Raw genomic sequence first — 12764 nt, 5'->3', positions numbered from 1 at the left:
AGGACCTACAGACGGCCGTATACTACGCTTGGGCGTTCGAGGAGCGTGCCCAGGCCTTGACACGGCCAACAGCACCTCGGGGGAGCCGACTGCCTCCACGGCCCCGCCGCCCGCGCCCGCACCTTCAGCCGCCTCGCCGGCGACCACCTCGGCCGTGACGCGGCCCTTCCGGCGCCTTTCGAGGCAGAGCAGCTCGAGCGCCGCCGCCTCGGGCTGTGCTTTAACTGTGACGCACCCTATGCCCCGGGCCATGTCTGCCCGCGCCTCTTCTACTTGGAGATGGTCGACGAGACGGAGGACGATACCCCCGATGATGGACTCGGTGACCCAGCCGCCGCCGAGGTCGCGCCGGCACCCGCGCCGGCTACGACCCTTGTTGTCTTCCTTCATGCGTTGCTCGGCATCCGTAATGAGCGGACTATGCTTATACCGGTCACGATCCGTGGCGAGACTCTGGTGGCTCTCTTGGACACGGGTTCTACACATAACTTCCTACCTGAGGCTACTATGCGGCGCCTTGAGCTACAGCCGACAGGCGGGGAGCAGCTGCGGGTCACCGTCGCTAATGGCGACCGCCTCCGCCGCCATGGGCTCGCTCGGGACGTACCCATTACTATCGGCGACGAGCACTTCACCATCACTTGTGCCGGCATCGACTTGGGCTACTTCGACTTCATCCTCGGCGTCGACTTTTTACGGACTCTCGGACCCATCCTTTGGGACTTCGACGCCCTGACGATGACCTTCTGGCGCCTCGGCCGCCGCATCCGGTGGGAGGGCGTTGGAGGCGCCCCAACGTCGCCCCCGCTCTAGCTGGGCGCGGCTACCACTGAGGCCGAGCATCCGCTGTTGGATGACCTCCTGCAGCAGCACAGTGATCTCTTTGCGGAACTCCAGGGCCTTCCGCCGGCCCAGGTCTACGACCACCGTATTCATCTCCTGCCGGGCTCGGCGCCGGTGGCAGTGAAGGAAATATGCCCTAGAGACAATAATAAAAGTTATTATTTATTTGCTTATATCATGATAAATGTTTATTATTCATACTAGAATTTTATTAACCGGAACATAATACATGTGTGAATACATAGACAAAAAAAGTGTCACTAGTCAATATAGATGCTCAAACTATTTTTTGTCAAGAGGCATCTATATCCATATGCCACCTTTGTTCCAGTTCAGTTGCCTGCGCGAGGAGCGATTCCTTGACAGGCATTCTTTTTTCTTTTGCGACAAGAGACGGGCATCCGGCCCGCCATAACAGTGGGCTGAGCCGTACAAAGGTAGCTCGTGTTTCGTGTTAAGGCCCAAACGATCTGCTGGTTGGTGTCCAACTACGCGCCAACCCGCTTGCTGAAACAACGGCCTACTCGTCGCAACTCGCAAACCGCAGGAGCGCGGACTGTTTCCCTCCCCACTTCCCCAGTAACGAGGCCTAGGGTTCGTAGGTGGGCCCACTTGCTTACATGGCCTCTATGGTTGCCGCCGCGCGCCTCGCCGGCGGGGTCTCGCGGCTGTCGGCTCAGGGTTCTACTGCCCGGGGCCTTCCGCCCGGCAGCCTGCGGCTTCCCCCGCCTCGCCGGCGTCTGCGCAGCGTCCGGTGCTGCGCGGTTCGCCATCCCGGCGGCGGCGGCGGCGGCGGCGTGGACGCGGGGGAGGAGTTCGTCGGGTTCTTCCGGGAGGCGTGGCCGTACATACGGGGCCATCGTGGGAGCACCTTCGTGGTCGTTATATCCAGCGAGGTTGTGTCGGGGCCACACTTGGACCGTATTTTGCAGGTACTATGATTGCTTAAGTTGAACTGAGCTGGAGTGTTTTGGATTTTCGTGTTCATTGTTCGTATGAAAGAGCATGCCATTCTTCCATTTAGCCGTGGGGGGCCGAACCATGGAATTGTTTTAGTAGCGATTCTAATTATCCAACATAACTTACTTTTATCACAAGTGATTCAAACAAAACTGTTTATCCATTGGCCAGCTAGAGATTATGACATTTTGTGAGATGTATGGACCATATGGTTCATTGGACTTGATCAATGGGCAAATGATCTAAAGAAAGCAATCAAGGTATAGTAGCCACTAGCCACTCGACAGCTGCAGGTTGTAAGAGTATGGGTTCGTTGGACTTAATTTATGGGGATGAGAAATGAGGGACAGAACGAGAAGCAGCTTAGTTTTTTTGGTACATAATTGGAATGAGGGTCTTCTGCGAACATGGATTCAAGACTATAAATGGCCCCAATGTTACTAGGAAAAAGGAGTCAAAATCACTGGTTTTCCTGGCAGGAGTATGAGATTATTTTTTTAGTCATGTGACTGGGCTTAGGTGCTACTGTTATGCTGCATAGATTTATCGTATTTTGTTGTCATAAAGTTCACATCATTATGGATTCCTTACATTTTCTAGTTATTTAGGGAATATTACATTTTCAATCACATGCAGGATATTTCACTACTTCATGGTCTTGGCATTAACTTTGTTCTTGTTCCGGGAACACATGTCCAGATTGATAAACTATTGTCGGAAAGAGGTTAGTTCTGCACATGTAGTACACCAGTCTTCTATCACTCATACCTGATCATCCTTATGCTACTAACAATTGTATATTTGTTCTTACTTTCCCATCTATGGTTTTATCTATTTATTAAAGTTTACAACACAATGTTTAAGGGACCTTCAGCATATAATAAAGTTACCTAATAAAAACTTAAAGATAACTTAGTTTCTGAAGCACGCGATTATGCTGGATGAGCAGAAACACATCTGAACACATTTTCCAACAGCACCATGATACCTTTCTAGCGAACTCTATCTCTTTGAGAAGTATGTAATTTATTTCATCACTTCTGCCCCACTCCCCACCACAAAGCTTCCGCGACACTTCCAAATGTGATCTGTAGAGTGATTGTGAAACAGGGACTATGTCTAAACTGCTGCTTACATGCGTAGAATTTGACGAGTCACATTTGATGACAGCAGCGACTTATTAGACCATTGGTAGGTGAGAGCATCCCCAACAATTTGTTACTAAGCTCATTGCGAAGAGAAGAGGGAATATCTGAACTCATCAATACTTCAATAGTATCAAACCCTCCAATAGGTTGTTACTTAGACCAGTGGCAGAGCTTGCCACCAAAAGATGGGCGAGCCACACACAAGAAAACTGCCTCTGGGCTATTGTTTTAAGGCCCGGGAAATCAATGTAAAGTGTACAAACCCCATGGGCTGGGCGGGCCATGGCCCATTCAGCCTTGCAATAGCTCCGCCAGTGACTTAGACCTTTTAGTAAGATAAAACTACATTCAATGTTGTGGAGCCCACAAGATGAGTTTTCTTAGTAACAAGGGTCTCTCCAGGAGACCATATGCTTGTTACTAGTGTCTTGTTTGGAGAGCCAGGCTGTTTCCCTCATAGAGTAACGAATTCACCATCTCCCCTCATCTTTTCTCCTCCACATTTCCTAAATGCTGATTTGGCATGACTTCAGTAACAACTCAGGTGGATTGGTGGAAATACTCCGATGATGATGTGAACAATAAGTTTCTTCACTATTCTTGTCCTTTACATTTTCTAATGCAGGCTTTATTCTTCTTTGAACTATATTTCTAGTATTTTTCCTGTTCCTGCATATTCTCATCTTATGAAACTTGCTGTAGGAAGGAAGGCTAAGTATGTTGGTCAGTACCGAGTTACCGATTCTGATTCACTAGAAGCTGCGATGGAGGCAGCTGGCAGAATAAGGTTAACAATAGAAGCAAAGCTCTCTCCTGGCCCTCCAATGTTAAACCTCCGTAGACATGGTGTTATTGGTCACTGGCATGGTCTTGTGGATAATGTTGCAAGTGGCAATTTCCTTGGTGCTAAGGTGAATATTTATAGCTGTAGTAAAATATTTGAGATTGGAGACAGCTGTAGTACTGTGAGCCGTATCCATCATCTAGTTCTGCATTTAGGCATTTGAGTGTCTATGTGCCTCCTTGCGTGCTATTTCTGTTTATTCCTCTACATTTTTTTACCTCTTATCTTCTACTGAACTTCAGTCGGCTGGAGGTCCTGCAATACTGAGTTTATGCAACTAATTTTCTTTGGCAGAGAAGAGGGGTAGTTCATGGTGTTGATTACGGATTTACTGGTGAAGTTAAGAAAATAGATGTTGCACGGATAAAAGAAAGGCTTGATAGTGATAGCATTGTTGTTGTGAGCAATATGGGATACTCGAGCTCAGGAGAAGTTCTAAATTGCAAGTATGTTATTTTCTCTACCAGTTGTTCAGTTTCAAGATTTTCTAATGATTATATGCTTGCATTGATTCTCTAAATTATGCATATATTATGAGAAATACTCCCTCCGTCTCATAATGTAAGACGTTTTTTGACACTAATGTTGTGTCAAAAAATGTCCTACATTATGGGACGGAGGGAGTATGTGTGAGTGTGAATTTCCTGTTTTACTTGAAAATTGCTAAATAACTACACCATAATTTTTCTCTCTCTGTAATTTGTATATATTGTGGGTAACCTACTAAACAGATTAATTTTCCTTGTTTTTAACATTCAGCACTTACGAAGTAGCCACCGCATGTGCCTTAGCCATAGAGGCGGATAAACTTATCTGCGTTGTGGATGGTCAGATATTTGATGAGAATGGACGAGTCATTCATTTCATGTCTCTGGAGGAAGCTGATATGTTGATTAGAAAGCGTGCTAAGCAAAGTGATATTGCTGCAAATTATGTCAAGGTTGTTGATGAGGAGGACCATGAACCATCTTTGAACAGAAAGGGGCATCTTAATGGGTACGCTGCTTCTTTTCAAAACGGTTTGGGTTTTAACAATGGAAATGGTATTTGTTCTGGTGAGCAAGGGTTTGCTATTGGTGGTGAAGAGCGATTAAGCAGGTCAAATGGCTATCTTTCTGAGTTGGCTGCAGCTGCTTATGTATGCCATGTAAGTGGCGTACCTTCCACGCGATATTTTTTATTATGTTTCTGCTTTAAGATCTACTAGTTTTCTACAGAGCATAAGATGAACACATCTTTGTTTTTGAAATGGTGTCCTCGACGAAGTAGCAACATTGTTTTCTGCATTTGCCATTTGCATTGTTGTTCCTGTTGAATGTAGCTATTGCTATTGTATCAGTGTCATGCTGCTATGCACCTCTGTCTTATTGGATCCACATGGCTTGAAGTGTGGCAGCAATCCTGTTGAAGCAATACTAGTGTCACGTAACGTCTTGTCAGATCTGAGAAAGCTGGCACATTGAACGACATAAGGAGTACCCTATCTTAGTGCATCACTATCTTTTTTTTTGAACTGTAGTGCATCACTATCTTGCTGTAGGTTGGGTCGATGTCCGTGCTGAGGACTACAGTACAGTAGTATCCGTGTATCTAAAGCTTGAGTGTGGTTTGAGTAGAAGGTGGCATGCGTGTGATACTTGTGTTTGCTCTTTCAATAAAGCAAGAAATATTCCTTCAAACAGTGAAATATTCAAACCATGTTCCTAACAAAGCGTAAGCTGCAAAGTTCCATGACAGTCTCTATCACTTAAATTTGTCTATATACATTTATTTCTTCCTTATGCCAGGGTGGTGTTCAAAGAGTGCATATCATAGATGGTACAGTTGATGGATCACTGCTATTAGAGTTGTTTACAAGAGATGGTGCTGGGACAATGATTGCGAGGTATTCTTAACGTCTTTTCTTTTCATTTTCTTATTTAGTTGAAAGGCGTTCAGCCTGGCTTATATTGAAAGCCAACAATGCACAAATCAAATTCTAGGTCCAGTACACAACCAATGCTCCCATGCCTGCTTTATCCTTCTATTGACTTGGATGCATCTCATAAACTCATTAATATCTTTCTTTTTCTTATTCTTGATTCCTGGTAGAAACACTAGCATGTGAGAAATTAGATGCCTCTATAGCAGTTTCAACATAGTATAGAGTATTACTATACTGATAAAAAAATATCTACTTGTGAGCTGGCTTGGACTGGTTGACAAGGTAAAGGAAAAAATAATTAACTATGTGTTTCAGACCCAAGACACTACAACTTCTATGTTGTTGCTATTCATGTCAGCAGCCAGTAGATCCTTTTGCAAGTTTAGCATTAATCCATAATATATGTCAAAGCTGAAGATACATATCAAACGTGTTTCTGAAACGAATACTTCACCATGGTATTCTTTGTACATAAAGGTCTTTTGGAATCTAGGCTGTACAAGCTATCATAGTCAAGATTCATGTCCTACCTATCACATGTTTTCAGGGATGTTTATGAAGGAACAAGAATGGCGACGGAGGAAGATCTTCCTGGCATAAGAAAACTTATCTACCCACTAGAGGAATCTGGTGTTTTAGTGCGAAGAACAGATAAAGAGGTGTGTTAAGATTTTGAGGAATCTGATATAATGAGTGCTTCATTCTCTTCATAGTTAGTACATAGTAGTGCTAAAATGTTTCTTTTTTCCAACGTCTCTTCAGCTTCTTGAAGCGTTGTATTCATTCTACGTTGTTGAAAGAGATGGTTCAGTCATTGCATGTGCTGCTCTCTTTCCATTTCCTGAGGACAAATCTGGTGAAGTTGCTGCAATTGCTGTATCTGAAGAATGCCGAGGAAGAGGTCTGGGGGATAAGTTGCTTGGTAAGTTCATTGCCACATGCATTATTTTTGTTGTTCTAAAAGTAGCAACTGACTTGTTGCCACTTGAAGTTTCAAAGATGGTGTTCTATTGCATAATATACTCTGGAAAGATTCACCCATATTAGTGTATGTCTGGTGGTATTGAGCTGTGCTATAGCTAAGAAATACAGGGTTAGCACAATTTTGTTTCTTCTTGATAATGTTCTGTAGCCTGATCTTTAACATTCGCAATGTTTTACATCGATATGTTTAATCTTAAAATTCATGGATCCATGTTGAGGTATGCAGTTGACTGGTTTTCGAAACAAATTGGGGTGTCATTTCATAAAAACAGAACTGTTAGCGATAGAGCTGACTTAGCGGAATTTACTATTTTTGATTGGTTGATGCAACTCCTGTTCCAGCCATAGCTTTTCCCCAAAGCACATGGACACGCACATGTTTCACTGTGCCCAGTTGGCTCCTTTGTCGTACACATATATCAACTCAAAAAGATTAAAAAGATAGAAAAGAAACCACATCAAAGAATATGGTGGTGAGGGAGTCCCTTTTCGAACTAGCTAGTGTACTACTAACCATCTGACGATGATAGCCAGAAATCTGATTAAAATGATGGAGAAAAAACTACCATAAAAGAAAATGGCGATGAGTGAGTTCCTTGTTAACTAGCAAGTCTGCCACTAACCATCTGATGGCGATGGCCAGAAATCAGAATGTTAATCTGGTGATTTTTCTCTCGTATTCTCAGAAATATTAAAATAGCTCCCACCTGCCGGTGTTAGTTTCTACTAGAAAGGATATTACACACTTTTTTTATTTGTGGTTGTGGTTATGTTTCAGATTACATTGAGAAGGAGGCATTATCCCTTGGTCTTGGCAAACTGTTCTTGCTTACTACACGTACAGCCGATTGGTATGTACCTATATCCTCCTCTTGGCTTATTTATAGCGGTTTCATATCCCACGACCAAGGAAAAATGGTTCACCTCTCTATTATCTTAGTGCAGACATTAAGTTATCAGTTAGCTCAAGTTCGAACATCATGCCAGTCTTAGAGATGTTCAAAGCACTAGGCTCTATTAAATCCCAAGTTTCATTGAGAAAGGTTCCTATGGTCCAAGTTTAGTTTCATGGTCTTTCTTGGGTGTAGATTTGTTAATTTCTTTCACCTGATTTCATTAGGACATCTCTAATAGCACACCTCAGCCATTTCTTAGAGGGTGCCACTTTAGCATTTTGTTCATGTAGACAAGAGAACATGAGAGAATAAAGTTGTTTCTGCAACAAAAAGTAACATTGTTGCTAACACTAGTTGCATGGAACAACCAAACATGCTGTTTGAGGCCAGTTGTTTGTAAATTCAGTCCACCAAAATCTATTGGCGGGGTTAAGTTCTTTTGGTGAAGAAACAATCTGTTCTACTGGAGAGCTTGTTACTTGTATCATAGCGCATGCGGTTGTGTTGTTTCTCTCTTGACCTAGAAAAAAACTTGTTGGGGAGCCCTTTGGACCTGTTACACACTCCAGTGAATGATGAAGTGCAATGATCAATCACATGGGAAATAGACATTGATTCAGCTTTTCATATGTTTGCTTGTGCTTAATTTGAAACGATGCAGGTTTGTGCGACGTGGCTTCTCAGAGTGTTCGATCGAATCTATTCCTGAGCAGAGAAGAAAACGCATCAATCTGTCACGTGGATCAAAATATTATATAAAGCAGCTCCAGCCAAAGCATGCTGGTGTCCCTGTCAACAATTTTGCTGGCAGATGACAGGACTTCCAAAGAATTTGGTGAGAGTCAGACGAGATATCTGCACTGGTTACATCAAGGCTTTTATATGTTAGTTGTAATTTCAGATAGAAATATAACTGCAGCCTGTGATAGCGGCTTTAAAATTTTCTTTTACTTACATGGATGTAAAAAAGGCACTTTGTGCCACAACGGAGAACAAATACCAGAGGAAATTCTATACAGAAACCATCAGCAAGCAATATAATGATGCTTCCCAGGAAAAGCAATTGATGATACCAAATGGAGGTATGCATGTGCTACCCCCCTGATTGAATCGTCCTGTTCACTGACGGGACATATTCTACACATAAGAGTACTCTGAAAGGAAAATGGTAATGGAAAGTATGAGCTCTTGGTGGACGGCAAATCACTCGTTATGCTTCTGGAAAAATAAGTGCACACGCCAGATAGATTGGCGGTTTTCTTTCTTTTGCATCCATCAAGATTTCGATGTAAAAGCTTGAAAATGTGAACCTGGTGCTTGATTCCTGCAATGTTTGATTCCTATGGTGATTTCCTTTTGCCTGGATTGAGAAGCAAAAGTGTTTTGCTGCTCCGGAGAACAAATCAAATGGGATACTTCACGTGGAGGTTTGCCAACTTATCAGATGCTGATATGCACCGCACATGCGTGCCTGCATGCCGAAATTAGCTTGCAGTTGGCAGCACGCATCCTTTCGAGCCGGCAGCGAGCCGGAGAGGAATAAATTTCATGGTTGGATTGGATATATTCCATTTTAAAGACCCGGAGCACATGCATATGCTGGTGCACTGTGCTGTACTGCCCAAGGTGGTGGGTGCCTTCATTGTTGGGCGTGACGGACACACGATGTGGAATTAGGCAATGTAATGTCATCATCAGTGTGAGAATCTAAAACAAAATGTCATCATCATCCGGTAATAGATAAGAGGGATTACACGTCGACCAGTGCCTGTATAGATGGCGTGCTTGTTCTTTGCTTGCTTAGCGTCGACGCTTTGAATAGATGGCGCTCACATCATCCCTTAGGTCATGGAAAACAGACCAAGGCTTCAACGAAACAATCACTGCACTCTTTACTTGCCACGAAGACGGTTGGATTGTTAGTGTTGGACTAATGCATGCAAGGGAGTGGGTAATCTATAGCACGGCAAGAATTCCTGCGGGCTCTGCGAGGTGAGATTGGAAGAATCGGATAAAGTACAGTCCAGTCAAAACCTCAGACTTAACCCGACGGCTAAACCGCGAGTATCGATGGAGACGTGCCAGAAAAATCAAATTGAACACCACAACCGCGAGACGCGAGTTGAATTCCACCACCAGAGACGGATAAACCGACACAATATACACACGGAAGGCACCAGGCATAACATAATCATCAGTCGACAACCAAGCGAATAGTTGAAATGCAGAGAGGTTCATAAACATGGATCAAACAAAGGAGGCGATAATGCCCGACGAGAAATAATAATTAAGCTACTAGCAGCATTTCTCCGTCAGAGAAGGATAGCTCAGTCCCAGTTGCACGAAGTTGATCGTCGTCTTCCTCCCTCCCTCCCTCCTCAGAAGCAGGCGTCCAGGAGACAGCAGCAGCAAAGGGCGGCCAGGCTGTCGCAAACAAAATATCACGAGGGAATCATGAGACACAACATCCAAGGCAGGATAAAGTAGCTGCATAATATACTGACAGCATTTGGAACAGGTATATGCCTATGGCCGGCATAATGAAACATTATGCGAATTCGAAATGCTCAACCATGCATGCAATTTTCAACTGTTCTACTCCCTCCATCCCATAATATAAGAACGGTTTTGACACTAGTATATACACACTAGTATATACTGACAGTTAGTGCGCGAGCATCAACATAATTAGTACTGTAATCAAGCTGATCAAGAATCTCCGGTGAGAGGAGAGCCGTTCTTCGTGAGAGTATAAACAGTTAGTGCGTGAGCATCTACGTAATTAGTACTGCAATAAAGCTGGTTGATAATCTTGGGTCAGAGGATAGCCGTTCTTTGGTAGTAGTACCGCGTCGTCAACGGAAATATTAATTCCCGATTCCCAGGTTGCGTCGTCCCGAAGGAATCTAATCTAAAGAAACGAAAGCCTATTTCTATACTACCACCAACATTTCCTGATCTTATCTCAAAATGCCAGTCCAAAACACATGTGAGACGCCTCCCGGAAATCGTGACCGCGGAGACGCATTTTTTTCGGTTAGTGCTGGCTGCTGGCTACACAACAGATGGCTTTGACTTGCATCCGAGCCGTCGATTTCAAGATCGGATGGTTTATGTCACGGCATGAGGGACGAGACAACCCCTCGCCGCTTTGAGTGGAGCGACCGACACGTCGTCGAGACCGCGACTGCTCTCTCTCTCGCCCTTTCCCGAGGGTTCGCTCACGCGTCAAGTCGCGGTCCCCACCACCCAAGCAAACGTGCGCGAGACGGCCACCGACGGGGAAGAGGGTCGCCGCCGGCGTGCCCGGGCAGATCTGACCCGGCCGATCATGAAATCCAGCCCTCCAGACAAGCCGCGGGCCGACTTTGAATCTAATCTAGCACTCGGGACACCGCAGGCAGGGAAAATCGAGGGGATGGGACGAGGAGCTTACCATCCCTCCATGAAGGAAGGCCCGCTGCTCTGCTGCTGCTGCTGGTGGGGCGGCGGCTGCTGCGCGTACTGCGGCGGGTAGCCCTGCTGGGGGTAGCCGGCTGGCGGGTAGCCCTGCGCCGGGGGCGGGTAGCCGGCCGGAGGGTACCCCGGCGGCGGGTAGCCGCCCTTGTCCCCGTACCCTGAGGATTCAAAGATTCACAGGCCGAGATTCAGCACAAAAAGAGGAAAGGAGCACCGCGCAGGAAAGGAAAAGAGAATCGATGGGCACGGATGGAGACGGGAATCGACAACGGGGTGCGCACCTTGCGGCGGCGGGGCGCCGACGGGCGGCTGCTGGTTGTAGTAGCTCATCTCCTCCTCCTCCTCCTCCTCTGGCTCCGGGGTCTCTCGCTGGTTCCTCGCGGCGATCGGGGCACGCGCAGCGGGGCTTTGTTTGAGGCGCTGGGGTTTGGGTGATTTGGTGGGCGTCGGGTCAGGTGGTTTTTATATAGCGGAATTCGCCAAACCGCGTCCCGAACGTGGGCGCATGGGCCTGCTTGGTGGGGCCGCGTGACGCGTTTGCCCGGCCCGGGTCTCGCCGCGGCGCGCACTTGCCTGCCCGTTGCCACCAGAACGCGTCGCCCGGGCCGGGTGAATTTATGGTTGCCTGGTTATATCCTTTTGGCAAATGTGGGTAGGAGGTGCCTGATTTGGTTCCTTTTCCTTCGGTGTACCCGCCAAGCGTGTAGTCTTCTATCAACTGAACGCACATCGCTAAAAGACTTGAAATAAATCCAGCAAAATGTAAGCATTAATGTCAAGTTTGGTATTTGAACTATTGTGAGCAGAGTATATCACCGCCCTTTTAACCATCCAACCATATTTTGGTTTACGGCATGTATGATTGTTGATAAGGCAGCCTTATTTTAAGTCCGCCACGTAAGCTAAATAAAAAATAAAAAGATGTATAATGACTTATTTTGATCATCTCTTAATTAAAAAAGAAGGCAAGTCTTTTCTTAGGCTAGTCATAGTGGGAGTAACTTAGCTAGTAACATAACGCACCCAAAACATATATTCTTATATGACATGGAGTTAATGAGGAGAGAGATGCATGTGGTAACATAAGGCTGGTTGTAATGGGCAACACATATACTAGTATCAGATACTACCTTCCTAATGCATATATTACTATCATATAGTACTCTATTTAATGTCATGCATGATACATAGTAGTATAACATTTATTATGATACGGTATCATGATATGATACTCAACCCTCTCTTTTTTCATTTAATTCTATGACACCTCATCAAAATTGTCTAGTTGGCATGCATGATACTACCATTACTACCAGCCTAATATGTTACCGTAACATAACGCACCCCAATGCAAAATGAGTCTATAACATAATAAGTGAAGGTTTGCATGCACTTATGTTACTACCCACTATAATGGTAGTAACATAGACTACTAACATGCATATGTTACTAATCTAAGTTTCTACCCACTATGACTAGCCTTATGATTTCTCTCTCATCCGCCTGAGCATTTATTCTATACAACACTTTTAAAATAACACCATTGTACATGCCCTGATACGTCTTGTTGTTAAATCTAACTCATGACTTATTTGATTTATCTATATCTATACCAATATAAAAAGACCCACATAGAAAGATACAACTAATCTCAGTCACACCATATCCAACGATCTAGATCGGTCAAACGGTTAGTGCTCAACATA

At 44.8% G+C, this 12764-nt stretch overlaps 2 protein-coding genes across 2 annotated transcripts; one reads left to right on the top strand and one right to left on the bottom strand.

Moving 5' to 3' along the window:
* Positions 1–1353: 1353 nt before the first annotated feature.
* On the top strand, positions 1354–8658 carry LOC125536482 (probable amino-acid acetyltransferase NAGS2, chloroplastic). The gene is made up of 10 exons (XM_048699710.1): positions 1354–1775; positions 2440–2527; positions 3654–3862; positions 4090–4241; positions 4555–4942; positions 5583–5680; positions 6267–6378; positions 6482–6641; positions 7482–7554; positions 8261–8658. Exons 1-10 carry the CDS (start codon positions 1464–1466, stop codon positions 8412–8414), a joined length of 1746 nt encoding a protein of 581 aa, XP_048555667.1. The 5' UTR covers positions 1354–1463; the 3' UTR covers positions 8415–8658.
* Positions 8659–9694: 1036 nt separating this feature from the next.
* LOC125536484 (cysteine-rich and transmembrane domain-containing protein WIH2-like) lies at positions 9695–11511 on the bottom strand. The gene is made up of 3 exons (XM_048699711.1): positions 11340–11511; positions 11036–11216; positions 9695–10023 (listed from the first exon to the last, which is right to left on the bottom strand). Exons 1-3 carry the CDS (start codon positions 11386–11388, stop codon positions 9978–9980), a joined length of 276 nt encoding a protein of 91 aa, XP_048555668.1. The 5' UTR covers positions 11389–11511; the 3' UTR covers positions 9695–9977.
* Positions 11512–12764: the final 1253 nt, after the last annotated feature.

The sequence above is a fragment of the Triticum urartu genome, chromosome 2 (genome assembly GCF_003073215.2).
Source record: "Triticum urartu cultivar G1812 chromosome 2, Tu2.1, whole genome shotgun sequence".
Taxonomy (NCBI): Eukaryota; Viridiplantae; Streptophyta; class Magnoliopsida; order Poales; family Poaceae; genus Triticum; species Triticum urartu.
The sequence above is the reverse complement of the archived record's forward strand: the minus strand, read 5'-3'. Positions and strand labels throughout refer to the sequence as shown.